The 15,984-nt window shown below is 37.0% G+C and overlaps 1 protein-coding gene across 1 annotated transcript in view; it reads right to left on the minus strand.

Annotated features, from left to right (window-relative positions):
* Positions 1-15,984, minus strand: part of GAS2 (growth arrest specific 2) — a 127,945-nt gene that overhangs the window by 55,443 nt on the left and 56,518 nt on the right. The window contains exons 5-6 of the mRNA XM_052662277.1: positions 11,378-11,519; positions 3,743-3,850 (exon numbers count right to left, since the gene is read on the minus strand). Of these exons, the coding sequence (XP_052518237.1) occupies positions 3,743-3,850; positions 11,378-11,519 (250 nt within the window). The remainder of the gene's footprint in view (positions 1-3,742; positions 3,851-11,377; positions 11,520-15,984) is intronic.

Here is a 15,984-nt window from a genome sequence, read left to right on the forward strand (position 1 = left end):
TTGTCACTCACACTGTATAATTGTAAGGAATTTGATTTAGGTCATACATGAATAATCTCATGGTTTTGCCTACTTTCATCACTTATGGGGTCGCAAAGGGTCAGACACGACTGAGTGATTGAATTGAACTGAGCTTCATCACTTGTTTGCTTATAATCTGGGAAGTCAGTCAACCTCTGTGTTTCTCAGCTTACAATAAGAATGGCAACATTGCACTGAGAAGCTAAAGTGAGATATATCACAGGTGCTAAGAGAGACTAACGGAGTCAATTATCAGTAATCAGAGTTATTAAAAAAATCTGTTTAAACCTATGGTCATACCTTTCTTTTTTATGAATAATATTTTTTAACATCTTCTAGAACTATAAATCCTTGAAACAAATTTTGAACAAGGCTAAATTTAGGGTAGTGGTAAACTGTAATTAACCAAAAAATTATTCATTGTATTAGTGCACAAAGCACAAAAAAAGTCAGCTACTTCACCACATGTGAGCCCACTGGCTTGCTCTCACGCTCCACTATCAGAACACGAGAGCAACTGTGTTAAGTGTCAAGATCTTACCCCCATGGAAGTTCTATTCACTGGAGTCATTTACATCCAATTCATGCATTAGCACAGGTCAGTTTATTGTATTAGATTATTTGCATGTCACTAAAAACTGAGCCTTGAAGGAAAGGGATATCAAATGATAAAAACCTAATGACTATAAAGTTTTTAGTCATTAAAACTTCAGCAGGGAGAAAACTGAGCATATGGCTCACTGATGGGGTCTGAAAAGAAAAGGGACATTGATAGGTTTATACATTTCCTAGGGCTAACTGCAAACAATTTATGTGAGTTTTCACAATGGAAATATAAAATAGTAAAGAACAATAAGGAAAGATGAGAGCTTCATCCGAGGAAAAATATGCTACAAGTTCACAACAAAATGCAAAGCCCTCACTGGTCTAAACAACACCATGGTGCCAATAAACCTCTCTACTGTTCAGAAGATAAAAAGCTTAGGCAAAAGACTGGAAAAATAAGCAGTGAGCTAATTAATCTGACACATTTTAGAAGTCCATTTATTTATTCTCACATTTGCAACGGTATCAGGTTGCTGACTTTGCTTTTAAAGAATCCTTATTTTTTAATATCATCAGCAGTAAATGTAGGACAGAAAAAAATCATTCACTCATAATTTAATGCCTTCTGAAAATTAAAAAAAAATATTTTCAATTATTCCTATTCCCTTTAAGTCTTAATTATATTGGATTTATACACAGATATTTTTACATGTAAATACAATTTCAAAGTCTGTTTTCCCACTTAACATTGTATCTTCAGTTTTTTCTCACGATACAGAGAAGTCTTTAAAATAATCATTCCTAGTACCTCAATGGTTATATTCTTCCATGATCAGATATGCAGGTGATTTCTAATTGTACTGTTAAAAACCTGATCTTTTCATTCATATAGTTAGTTCTTTCTTTTAGATTAGTGGTTTCAAACTTTAGGACACATCAGAATCATCCAGAAGGCTTGTTAAAGCACAGGTGTCTGGGCCCCACCCTCAGAGCTTCTGATTCAATAGGTCTGGAGACAGGCTCAAGAATTTGCATTTCTAACCATTTCCCAGATGACTGCTGCATATCTGAGGACCAGTTTTTAAAATCATTGTTAGATTGTTTACACGGAATACTATTGTTAAAATATTTCCATGGAGTTGCATTGGGGTTGACAAATCAAATAGTATAGACATTTTCATGGCATCTAAGACATATTTCTGAAAACCTTCCTACAAGCTTATACAGCTTTATATTGCCAAGTGATTTTTCAGTACTTGAAGCCTGGGTAGTTACCAACTAACTGAATGAACAAAAGAACAAAGGAAAATTCTTACCTTTCTCCTCCGCAAGATCATGACATTAGGCTGAAAGCCATCTGTTTACATTTCAAAGATACACAGCATGGCTAAATAGAAATACCTAAATCTCTGTTACTACAGAAGTCAACAAGGAGGTTTCATCATCACCCCAAAGACAGTGAAAAATAATTGATAGATTTAAACCTTGGAAGAGAGCAAATCTGTATCTGTACCACAGACAGAAATTGACTGCATTTAGCTTTGTTGGTCTATTTAGTCACTCAGTCGTGTCCGACTCTTTGCGACCCCGTAAACTGCAGCACACCAGGCCTCCCTGTCCATCACCAACTCCCAGAGTTTACCCAAACTCATGTCCATTGAGTCGGTGATACCATCCAGCCATATCATCCTCTGTCATGCCCTTCTCCTCCTACCCCCAATCCCTCCTAGCATCAGGGTTATTAGGTAGTTCAAAAACAGTGCTGCTCATTGGAAGGTATAATGCCAAATCTGGGGCTTTGAGAAATTGTTTTTGATAAAACTAGAAACAAGAGAATTCCCACTGTAGCAGGGGATAATTAGCATATTTGCCTAAAAGTGACAGTTAAAAACCTTGGAGATATCCTCTTGTACTAAAGGATTCTTTATATGGGGTAGAGATTTCTCCCTCACCTTTAGAAACTTGTGCATATAAGTCAACATATCTACATAAGCATGTAGATGCATTTAACATAAGTAAACATTAGATAGCCATGCATGCAAAGTATCCAATCATACATTCGTTTCTACAAACCCACAGTAAAGCATATGCTTAGCACAGATATCATCTGCAGAAACGTCTTCTGGGCTCTTTCTCAGTAATCCATACACATTCTTAATTTTTCATTCTTATTGGTTGTTATTGTATTGACTAAAATGCATAATGAGAAAATGTGTTCACAACAACAAAAATACATAATAATCATAATCCATACATAAGTCATTGGATGTTGTCAACAAACTGGAATTGGTTAGACGTGAAATTGTTAACTCTAGCTAATGCTGAGAACAGTAAACAGCAGTAAATGTGTTAGATACAGAATTATCAAAAGAATTGTGCAATTATGACTTTCTAAGGAATAGTGCTTTCTATGTCAGTGTTTTTTAGGGATTGTTCTCTCTTGGTCTTAGGAAAAGCAAACAAATGTTTTGAGAGATTAAATTCTCTTGATGATTAACAAAGCAGATCACAGCCTGAAAGTTTGCTTTATTAAGTCAATAATTACAATCACAAATTGTTCATGATATCTAGTCAGATTTTTAATTAGGATGACTGAAAAATGGCCAGAGACCACCAAATCATTCATTGGCACAGGCCCCCTACTTCTTTATTCTAACCCAGAAAACTAGTAAAATAATGGCAGTCATCATTTAATCACTCTATCATAATGAGTTTTGACTTTCCTCACCCTGGTTCATAACCCAAACTTTTTCAAAAGACATACTCAAATAATTTGAAAGTTATCAGGACCTATGGGTTGATCATTTCCCAAACTTAAGATATGGAAAACCAGGGCAGAATAGTGTTTCTTATTACCCACTGAAGCAGACTTTGTTCCTTTGAAACTAAATGACTAGACCAAAAAAAGAATTTGTTTTCTCTTCTTTTCCTCATTCAATTTGATTCTATGATCTGTTTGGTGTATATGTAAAAAGATAAAGTTGTATTTATTTAGCCCTCAGCAGTAATTATGTATGATCATAAAAATTTCCATACCTCATGTCTTCAAAGCCAATTGGAAGCACCACTTGGGAAGTTCCTGCTTAGTTACTGGTCATATTTTCCCTGTAACCCCCAACTCAAGCTCTGTACATGCTCAGGAGAACAAGCTGTCAAGTGAAAAGTGAAAATTTACCCTAATAAAAAGGATCTTCTCTCCCACACGGTATCTTCCTTGAGAGAGCCTCTCCACACAGAACTTGCTTGGGCACTTGCAAGGAGGATCTTCAGAAATCCGCTTCACCTGAAATAGAAGAGCTGGCAAGTTCATTCTCCTTAATCAGATTCCATTTAGGTTAATTTATTTCATGGGTTCAAAGGCCACTAAACCATTAACGCGTTTAAAAGTGTTCTCCATCAGCCTATGGACATGATATGAGCACAGAAATATCATATTAAACCTTAACTATGTAAAGGTCAGGCCCTGAAGGCACTTTGTGCAGGCCAGTAACTGCACTAAGGCCTAAGCGGGCTGATGGCAATGATAATACTGGAGGATAATAGGGAGCAAATCAACTGGCAGTGTAGGGATGATGCTCTGCATTCTCATGTTTAGTGAATGAAGAAGACTGTGCACATTGTGTTGCCAAGAAAGTCTACTGATGGCTAGAACAGCTTCTATATTAACATAGTGCATATGCTTCCCTATCATAATTTTAACATTAATTTTACCCATTTTCAAAATAAATGAGAGTTTAAATTTTATTATTATTTTAAAATGAGACTACCACTTCACCCTATTTTGAACTCTTTTTGTCATCTTTAATTCATCCAGATTAATCTGGCAATTCACTCCTCAGTAATTCCCATCTTCCAAGACCTATTCTCATAACAGTATCTTACAGTTTATATGCATTTTTAGAATCCATGTCTGACTATCAAATTTTCTGTTTTATCTCCATGTGCATGCATACTAAGTCACTTCAGTCATGTCTGATTCTTTGTGACCCTATAGATTGTAGCCCATCAGGCTTCTCTGTCCATGGGGTTCTCCCTACTCTTTAAAAAATGCATATACTAAATGATAAATGCAAAATGCTTATAAATAGTTGTGACTACTAAAGACAATATATAGTCCATTATCTTAGGAATAAGGTTTATTTATGTTTTCCTTTGTTGGGAACCTGCCATGTTGTATCTCATACCTGTCCTCTCTTAAAGTAACCAACCAACCAGACAATAGAGGCTTCTCTGATAGCTCAGTTGGTAAAGAATCTGCCTGCAATGCAGGAGACCCCAGTTTGATTCCTGGGTCAGGAAGATCTGCTGGAAAAGGGATAGGTTACCCACTCCAGTATTCTTGGGCTTCCCTGGCAGCTCAGCTGGTAAAGAATCCACCTGCAGTGCGGGAGACCTGGGTTTGATCCGTGGGTTGGGAAGATCTCCTGGAGAAGGGAAAGGCTACCCACTCCAGTATTCTGGCCTGGAGAATTCCATGGACTGTATCACCCATGGGGTCGCAAAGAGTCAGACACGACTGAGCGACTTTCACTTTTGCAACCAGACAATGCAAAAGAATACCTTGTGTATTGAGTCAAAGTTTCCATAGATGGCAGATCTAAATCATGCTCAACCTACATTTGAGAAGCTGCATAGAATAAATTTAGATTCTGAAGGAATTGGCTTGGATACCTCTCATTCAAATCCTTACTTCCATAAAGACATGACTCCTAGAATTTTGTCATCAAAGAAATTCAAATTTCTTCAACTAATGTCTGACTTCAATCAGCACTCCACTAAGCAAAAACTGTGGGAAGGGTAACATAGGAACTCACTTGCATGCTGGAATAAAGAACTTACACCACTCGCTTTCCCTATAATAAGTGAGGCTCCAGAAGGTATGAAAGCATAAGACAGTAGAGGGGAAAGCTAGAAAAAGTGGGGGAATCCTGAAGCAAAATTTATCTTAAGAGCTATACAATTATGGAGTCTTTGTTGGTGGTCCAGTGGCTAAAAACTCTGCACTCCCGAGGTAAGGAATGAGGGTTCCATTCCTGGCCAGAGAGCTAAGATCCCACATGCCTCAAGGGCCAAAAAAACCAAAACACAAAACAGAAGCAATACTGTAACAACTTTAGTAAAGACTTTAAAAATGGTCTACATGAAAAAAAAAGAACTATACAATTTGTCTCATGGATGCCTAGAAAGGAGAACCAACATGATTGCTCGGAAAAAGAGAACCAGTGTCAGGATATATATTTTTATCAGCTCCCTCTAGAATTCCTAATTCTGTCAACATATAAACCTACAATTCTTCTTACTTATTTGTGTTATAGCACATTGTATCTCAGTGGGTGGTTCACCTTCATGTCTCTTTGCCAGATTGTGAGTTACTTGAAGATTGAGATAATACTTCATTATAGTTTTAAATCCTTGAAATAAAACACAATGCCTTAATGGCATATAATATGTGTTCAATAAATACACATTGAATAAACAAGCACAGGGACTTAGGACACAAGAGTGAATTAGTGTGACAGATTGACTGGATTCAAAGAATTTTAGAGATGGCCTTCATTGAAAAAGTGAAATACCTAATTATGTTAGTGATTAGGCCCATGTCTTTGAGTTCTGAGTTTTTCCTACCATATGATACTTGGGTTATAGATACATCTACCCACTCCCCAAGTATTAACAGAATTCCATCCCTAGGAATTTTTTTAAGAGATATTCTTGAACAAGATGGAGATAATAGAACAAGAAGTATGACATTCCCTTCTATGATGCAGAACCATAGTCTGGGGTGGAGGTGAGGTTACAGGACCAATGAATGTGTACTGTTTTAGACATTTTAAGTATTCCAATATGTGTATCTCTTTTTATATGTATTTATAAACATGTTTTAAAACTCTAAATAAATATGTAAAGAAATTGGGTTTATTGAATACAATTGCTAGAAACAGTACAGCTTTTCTTAGCACCACAATAATTCCATGAGAAAAGAAGGAAAGGAGGGAGAGGAGAAGGGATGGAGGAAAAGAGAAGGACGTTGGCCACCTCCCCCCAAAGTATCCAACAATCAGCATCATAAAAGCACATGGCCCAAACTTTTAGAAACTCATGTTTGGCATAGCTTTTCTGCAGCTTAGTAATTGAACAGACATTAAATTGCTATTCAAGTGGTTCCTCTGCTAAGAATTGACAGTCACAAGTATGTATGGAAAGTATTTCCATCTTGAAGTGTTTTTAGACAATATACAGAAACTGTTGGTATCAAATGAAATAAAATACAAGAAACATTTTCTTAAGTGGTCTGTCCTTCTCTAATGTCTTCCTAAGCTTTGAAAATATACTTGCTTTTTTTAAAATCAAGGGCTTTTGTGTAGTTGTGAGAGAGCTGGAGGCAGAAGTGAAGAGACAAGGCCAGACTGTGGGTAATGGAAATATATTGTTAAGTAAACAGTGACTGATGACACCTGTGCTTCTTACATTACCTTGGGATAAGTCAGTCTGGCAGGTGTTCTGTTTTTGGCCAGGAACCCAGCCAGTATTCTGCTGAAATGGGATTTCAAGAGGAGCCTGATTACCCAGAATTATACTATCTCTCATCCCCAGACTGAGGAAGTTGATGGAGAAGAGGAAGAAAGTAAGACTGGTTTCTTAGAACTGTATTCAACTCATTGTGTGGGAACAGGCTCAACACAAGGGAACTAAACCTGACCCCATCATTTTATCACAGCTGAGTCACTTTATCAGGACATCTGGCGAATAAATTAATCTGAATGACTCCACTGTGTTCTCTTCCTCATAGGATGTCTTGCTTGATTAAAGAAGGTGGGATGTATTACCCACATTAAGGGTCACCTATTTTTTCCCCCAATTTTCCACAAATCTCCTAAGTCAAACAAGGAAATGTGAAGATGCATTGAAAGTTTCTAAACTGGCCGTTATTGTTGGAACTATTCACTGGAATATGACATTTTAACACGGGTCTGTGTCTCTTTTTTTTTTTCCCTCCTTCTTTCTTTACTCTTTTCTCCATTTTTTTTTCTTTTTCTTCTTCATTATTCTTCTTTATTCTTTTTTCCTCTTTTTTGATGTAAATAATATCTCTAGAGTATAAATATTCAATATTATTAAATAAACACAGGAACTTTGCAAGCAATATTTTATACCCCCATTCTAAAGCACATGTTGGAGTATGTGAATTGCAACTCCCCAATGGCTATCTATGCCTCATAGGCAGGGAAGCAGTTGCCATATGAACTATTTCCTTTTCATATTTGACATATGAAGCTCTGATTTAAACCATTAGTGAGGCCCAAATGGTTTTTCTCTCTGTTCTACTGTCCCTGAAATAAAACACTTTGGTGAAAAACTCTCACTTAAACAGAATGCAAATATTTCAGTACAGTTTCCCCAGTGTAGTATGAAGGAGACTTTAAGAGGCTTCTGTGTCCAAAGAAGCATGGAAAATTCCAGGTTAAACAAGATCTTCTTATAGAACTCATTAGTGCCTTTCATATGCCAGAATGCATTGCCAAACTCTAGGTAGGGACTATAGTAAGCTGTATTTCTTAAACTAACCTATCCATGGAATTATTCATGCCATGGACCATCTGGTGGTGTGAGTGTTTGATTAAATATTCTTTGAGAAATGCTGGTTTGAAGACTGCACACACAGCATTCTAGCTGACAACAATACATAAGAATCCATTTAGCACATTTCCTACATGCGATGAAAACCCCCTAACTATACAGACAGTTATGTTCCCAAACCCTGAAAAACTTTAGAGGGAGTTTAAAGCTTCTCGAAAGCCTCTTCCTCGTTTCCAGCTGTGAGAACAGAACTTGGCATAGCGAGAGCAACCACAGAGTGAGTCTTGCCATTTTGAAGACAGTCCCTAACTCACGTACGTGCTCTGAACTGGATTATTGGTGAAACTGTTCCAAAATCCCTTTCATAGTTGTTTCACCACCTTCTTCCCCTGTCCTTCTCCCCTTCTCAAGGATGAGGGGTGGCCACACGGGACACAAGCTGGAAGAAAGGGAACCATTCTAGCTACTTTGCCCAGGCTCAGGTAAACAGCCCAAGGGGCAACATCTCCTCTCCTTCTGCTAAGTTACAGCAGAGCTGAGAAGTGCACATTTTCTCCAGAGCACACGATCATTCCAGATAAACAGAAAAAGGGAGAGTCTTTTTCAAGCTTTGATTACTCACAGTAACAATGTATCCAATTAGCATGGCACTAGATATAGCAAATAAAATATGGTCCTCGTCTTTGAGAACAAAGACAGTACCTAGAGAAGAATAGGTATTTATGCCAAACATGATAAACACTTCACTAAATGTATAAAAACACTTGAGGAACCAAGGACACATTTGTCAGTTTTACCAGGAATGAGAGATGCCAAGAAAACTCTACAGAAGACCACATAACCTGAATTTTAGAAGATGAAAGGGTGTCTAAAAGTAGAAACCAAAAATGAGCAGGGTGAGGAAAGCAAATGAGGAAAACCACAGGGTGTAAAATAATCCTTGGGCATTTGGGCTTAGAGGACAGGTTTACAATAGATACATTACTATGCAAGAATGAACCCAGAGTGTGAAAAAGGCTGGGAAAGAAAAAATGGACCACAACATGGAGGACTTATGTGACACGTACATGAGTTTGGGCTTTACCCTGGACATTATAGAGCTCCTATAAGACTTTAATCAATTCTGAATTCCCTTTAGGTTGATCTTTCTGGTAGCAATAATGCTTGTGGAGAATTACGAGAACAGAGTGGTCAACAGTGTCAGACACACTGGAAAATGGTCTCATAATTTGAGGACTAAAATATTCATTTGTTCACTAATTCATTCATAAGGAGGTTAAGGGTGATGCTGGCCAGACCACTGACTATAATGCATTAAAGAAAGTGAATGAAGGTAACAGCTTAGAGGAAAAGGACAAAGATCAAACAGAGTAGCCCCAGAAAAACACTTTTATAAGAGAAAGACTAAAAGGAAGATCTTACTCTAAATGAAGTCTAATCAAAAAAGTATAATTGAGAAAAAAGAAAAGGTGTTCTTATCAATATATAATGTGCCATTACATACTATTAATACAAAGTTACTCAACTACCTTACAAAATAAAAATGAAATAGTAGGATGCAAGGCATGTGACTGATCTTTAGAAACATTCCTGTGATTTTAACATCCTTTTAGGTGCATTATATTGAAATGTCCTGCCTATCCTTTCATTTCTGAGTGGACTGAATATAGGAAAACTAAATTAAACTGATATCGGATAAGATAGCTTGATGGGCTAAGTGTATAATGTGCTGCCCTTAGCAGAAATGGAAATTCTCAATCTGTCAGATAAATTGTTATATTTCTGTTCATCTAAATCTGCAATGTAGATTATAGTGTCACATGAAAGAGAATAAAAGGTGGGAGAAATCTTTCTATATCCAACAGCACCAATCAGTCATTTCCCCAGATCTTTGCAGTTCAGGCCCAAGGGAAAGAAACTCTCAGCTAAGAGCTAGCTGTCCTTTTCAGTTCTGCCTATTCCTCATAACGGGCATTATGGTTGGTGCTAGCTTCTAAGAACTCTCCCTGTGTATGTGAGACGTACTGTACATATTGTACCAAGGGATCTAATCTGTGTATGTGAGACATACTTCAGTCTAACATCCCCAAGGTTTCCATTTTTCTTTTTTTTTTTAAGGTAATATGAATTCTTTTTTTTTTTTTTTTTTTACTTTATTTTACTTTACAATACTGTATTGGTTTTGCCATACATTGACATGAATCCACCACGGGTGTATACATGCTCCCAATCCTGAATCACCCTCCCACCTCCCACCCCATATCATCACTCTGGATCATCCCCATGCACCAGCCCCAAGCATCCTGTATCCCGTATCTAACATAGACTGGCACTTCGTTTCTTACATGATAGTATACATGTTTCAATGCCATTCTCCCAAATCATCCCACCCTCTCCCTCAGAGTAAAGGTTTCCATTTTTCATAAAACCCAGAGGCAGTTTTGACATTTACACTCAAAACATATGTCCTGAGAAGTAAATGCATACATGTAATCAGACACACCACTAACGACCAAGGACTTAAGAGACAACAGAAGTAGCCAGGGAATTTTACTTCATCCTGTTTACTGTCACACCCAGAATCTGTTTTCTGTATGAGGAGGTAATGAAAATATTTCCTAATCTGCCAAAGACGGTGACTCAAGGACTCTGTTAAGTAGAGGGAGGGTGACCTCAGAGAGTTAGACAAAATTGGGTTGCAATCTAAGCTTCTCTCTTCCTCTCAGCAGGTAATTCAACTTCAAGTCTCAGGTTCCTCAATAAGAGACCTGCCTAACAAGATCACTTGAAGAATAATGGCAGCCCACCTCCCACCCTGGTGCAGGGTCAGTAAAGGACAGTTGTCTTCTCCATTGCATTTTGCCTTTCTTTCTTTAACAGTCCTTAAGATCCCATACCTTCCGACTTCTTATCAATGAATAAGGGAGCAGGAAGGAATAGTATCAATGCTTAAGTGTTTCCAAAGACAATTTTCAGGAGCTGGACTTATTATCCTAAAATTTAAGGTACTACTCAGCAGAATTAAGTGATGCTGTACTTTAAATAAGATAAGCGGCTCAGTTTTGAATCTTGAAATCAATTGCAGGACTATAAACTTTCTCATAGGACTCTAAAAGAAATTGCAGTAACATTGGAATAGGCAGAGGTGAGACAGAGAGGAGACTAAATAGAATGAGTTTTGAAGTTCAAAAAGGAGCAAGTACTGGTAAGAAACCTGATGGATTTTACTTACTGCATCATCCAATAAGTTTCCTGTACTCTTTTTTCCAGAAGACTTTGAAGAAGGAGAAGGTGAAGGAGAAGGGGCGGAGAGTGTTTCTTCTTGTTCTATCTCTTTTTCCAATTTTATCAAACCAGGAGGCTCCACACCATACCTTTTTAAAAGACACCAGACAAGTAAACATGCATAATTTATAATGATGATACACTTGACATACATTACATTCAATTAGGAACACCACAAGACCAAACTGCTAACTTTTCAAAATAACATTAATTTCTTTCTGGCATTCTGATAGGTACTTAAATTGTCACCCTTTTAAGCAGGAAGAAAATTTGTATATATATATATACATACATACATACATACATGCACATACATAAATATACATACATATACACACACACACATGTTTACATGTTTACAGGTATATGTGCTTAGTTGTGTCTCTTTTGTGACCCCATGGACTGTAGCCTGCCTGGCTCTTCTGTCCATGGAATTGTCCAGGCAAGAATACTGGAGTGGGTAGCCATTTCCTCCTCTAGGGGATCTTCCCAACCCAGGGCTTGAACCCATATCTCTTGCAGTTCCTGCTCTGCCAGGCAGATTCTTTACCACTGCACCATCTTGGAAGCCCTCCTGGTTCATAGACTGTGTCTTTTCACTGTCACCTCGTGTGGCAGAAAGGGTAAGGGGTCTCTGTGGGGTCTCTTTTATAAGAGCACTAATCCCATTCATGAGAACTCCGTCCTCATCCCCAAAGCCCTGCTTCCTCATATCATCATAGCAGGCATTAGGTTTCAACAAACTATCTGGGGGGACACAAACATTAAGCCCAGTATAAAGTCCTAACTTCTAGTACCCCAGAATGTGACTGTATTTGCAAATAGAATCTTTACAAGGAGGTAATTAACATAAAATGAGGTCATTAGGGTGGGGCCTATTCCAATACGTCTGGTATCTTTATAAGAAAGGAAATTTGGACACAGACAAATACAGAGAGGTGTCCATGTGAAGATACAGAGACATGACCATCTACCAGCCAAAAGAGACACCTCAGAAGAAACCAACCCTGCTGACACCTTGACCTCAGAACTGTAAGAAAAGAAATTTCTATTTAAACCGCACAATCTGTGGTACTTTGTTAAGGCACCCTAGGAAACTACTGCAGTCAAGAATTTGCCAAAGTTTCGTTAGTCACTGGCATACTGCTATAATTTTTAGAGGAAACCTATACTCTAGAACACCAAAAATGTTAAATTTTAAGTCAAAATATCTGTTGAGCAGATTTTTAATTCTCAATACATCATTTTATAATGAAATATCATTAACATTTTAACATAATTTTTTGCAACACTAAATAATTCTCTGGAATTTATCTACTATACTTTTTCTTTTCTAAATGAGGTTAAAATCTGTTAATAGTAAAAGGAGATTTATATTTTATAATATAGTATATAGCATATAAATAAAATCTTAAAAGTATTTAATAGTTATATCTCAAATTTAGTACTTAATGAATCAGTTTCTATATAGCACTTTCAATCACTTTCTATTAATTGCTTCCAAAATTTGCAAAGGTGTAAAAGAGGTTGAGGATATCCAAGTAGAGGCTGATAGCAGCTAATACATATTCCTCAGGTGACAGCCTATACATCAGTGAGTATGTGTCATAGATGATGAATCTGCAGAAAAGAAGGGCTCCTACAGCAGCCAAGGGGCTTCCCGGGTGGCACAATGATAAAGAACCTGCCTGCCACTGCAGGAGATGCAGGAGACATGGGCTTCAATCCCTGGGTTAGGAAGGTCCCCTGGAGAAGGAAATGGCAAACCACTCCAGGATTCTTGCCTGGAAAATCCCATAGAGAGAGGAGCCTGGTGGGCTCCAGTCCCCGGGGTTGCAAAGATTTGGACACAACTGAGCACTAAGCATACATACCCAGAAGCCACGACCAGCTGCACAGTTTCACCATAACAAAACATCTTCAAGATTCCTGACAAGAACAAAATCCACAAACCAGAAAATAGGCCTGCTCCAAATTTGCCGCAATCTCTCTTAGATTGCAGAGTATACACAGTTGAATCAGGAAATACTGCATGGGTCAGTATAAAATCTTGCAGGACAATATATACATCACGGAAAGTAACAATGAAGGCCACAGTCAGCGCTTCCAACAGTATAAATACAAAAAGCAGGTATGGGTTAAGGGGATGCTTATGTCTGTTTAAAGTCATATCTAAAATCAGACCAAAAGATCCAAGAGAAAACACCAGAATTAAGGCCAGACTTTTATGTACAAAGGTCCATTTGGTATTTTAAAAAATGCAGATGTCATTGTAGTTAAGTTAGTTACAGTTATATATGAAAATATACAGGAACAGACTCATAAGAACATACAAAAATAAATTAAAAGACTCCATGTAGTACATTGATGAGTCAATAACATGAATTACCATGTAAATTTTGTCTTCAAATTTCAGATTTACTAGCTTTAATGATATTAGTGCTGTAACTGAACTCCTATTTTGAATATAAATTTTTTAAAGATGGAAATAAAGTCAGAGTTAAGTTGAAAACAGCAAACTTTCCAAATAAAAGTTCTTAAATGAAGTTATAGAGAAGAAATTCACTGTTAATTGTATACCTTTATGGACTCAGAATAATGTAGAATGGGTTATACAGCATCATCAATTATTCTCTTAGGAACAACATAATGAAAGCATTTATACTGTTAGAGAGAAAGAAAATGAATACAGAGGAAAAAAATAATTTAAAATGACAAAATGATAAAATTATATGCTGTAAATTATAAATGTCACAGCAGTTTAAAGACAGAGATATAGTTGTTAATAGCATTCATCCCTCTCCTAATCATATTTTCCTTAGAGTAAATGTGAAATTGATTTGATTTCCTCAATGCATATCAATTGTATATTATAATGCCTAGACAGAGGAGACCAAAGATAATTCAAGAGGATCTTTGAGTTCATGTAGTTATATCCTTTCAGTTTTATAGAATAAATAAAACAGACCCAGAGAAAATACAGAACTAGCTAGGAAAAGGACAAAGACACAATACAGGTCTTTTGGCTTCAGGTTTTCTTAGATATTTTAATCAGGTGATCACATATTAAAAAGAAGAGGAAAAAGTCACTTGGCAATTAAAAAAAATAGGCTATGGATTGTCTACAAAGTAAATAATCTATATAGAGAGAATAAATATGCTGGCAATATGTCCAATGCCTTAGAGTGACTGAATAGTATATTGAAAAAACATTGTTAAATGTAGAAGTTTATATTGTCAGTCTCCTGTTCTAATGGTTTGTTCATTTAGCTGACATTACACACATGTCAAGTGCTCTTTGAGAGCTGGAAAACATACCAGAATTTGGTACAAAACAGTTTAAACTGGCACAACTCAAATGATAATTGCTGTTTTGATAACTGCTTCTAGTGAACAGAGTAATTTTTAGTTACATAAATCATTAGCGAATAGACTTTAGGCACTATCACATTTCAAAGCTTTTAAACAGATTAGCCAGTCAATAGGACGTTTGTAGACACATGCAGTTGACTGCAGATTCTGTAACTGCAGATTCTGTAACAGTAGAGACCACTGTCTGATCCACAGCCGCCTCAGCAGGTAGTGCAAATCCTGGCTCACAATAGATACTTAATAGCTACTGTTTGAATAGGAAACAAACTGTGGATTCTCCTACAAGGTGTTCAGGTTCCAGAAATGAAGCAGAGTTCATTGTTTTGGATCTTTAAATGTGTATCACTTTAATAAAACATACCAACATTAAATGTAAATAGGTGCCTTACCCCTAAAAAGTGTTCTTCTAGAAGACTTTAAACCTTATTCAAAACTAAAATACATTTTTAACTTTCTAGAGCTCACTAATTACACTTTACTCAACCCAGTGTCTCATACTGTTGACAAGTACCAACAATATTCACTTGGAGATCCGGGTATCATTCTTCCCTGAGGCAGACTTGAGCTAACTGTGGCATTAACCTATTCTTTAAATTTAGCAAATCACCTAACCTCAAAGAGTCTGTTTTCTGTCAGGAAAACAGAGATGAAAGTGACCTGTCCTAGAGGTCTGATGTAGCAGAAGAGGGGGAGAAGGGGGGAGGCGGGAAGGAGGGAGGAAGAGGAAAGTGAAAAGAATAGCTGTAAACTGAACATCTTCCATGTGTCTGTACCATTGGGGCATCTTGATATACATCATTTCTGAGTCTCAGTTTTATTTCCTGTGTTTCAATACAGTTAGAAAGAATAAAAACAGTATCCATTACACACCCAGTACAGTGTCTGACACAGGGCACCACCTCTGAAATGGCTATTGATAACTGATGTATCAAAGCTTGCACAACCAGGAAACTGCAACATTGAGGTCCTTTTGCTGAAGTTTTAATTTTTAAAAAATATATTATTCCATCCAATGATATAATGAAACAGTCTCATAATTAAGATGTAGTTTTATTTATTATCAGAAATGGGATACTCCTGCTGTATCAGTAAACATGGATGTCACAATCATCAGCAATTCCAGTCCTTTAATATGAGCTCCTGAGGCCTAAGGGCACTCAGGAAGGAAAGGATTACCTGTGT

The sequence above is a fragment of the Budorcas taxicolor genome, chromosome 25, assembly GCF_023091745.1.
Source record: "Budorcas taxicolor isolate Tak-1 chromosome 25, Takin1.1, whole genome shotgun sequence".
NCBI classification, from domain to species: Eukaryota; Metazoa; Chordata; class Mammalia; order Artiodactyla; family Bovidae; genus Budorcas; species Budorcas taxicolor.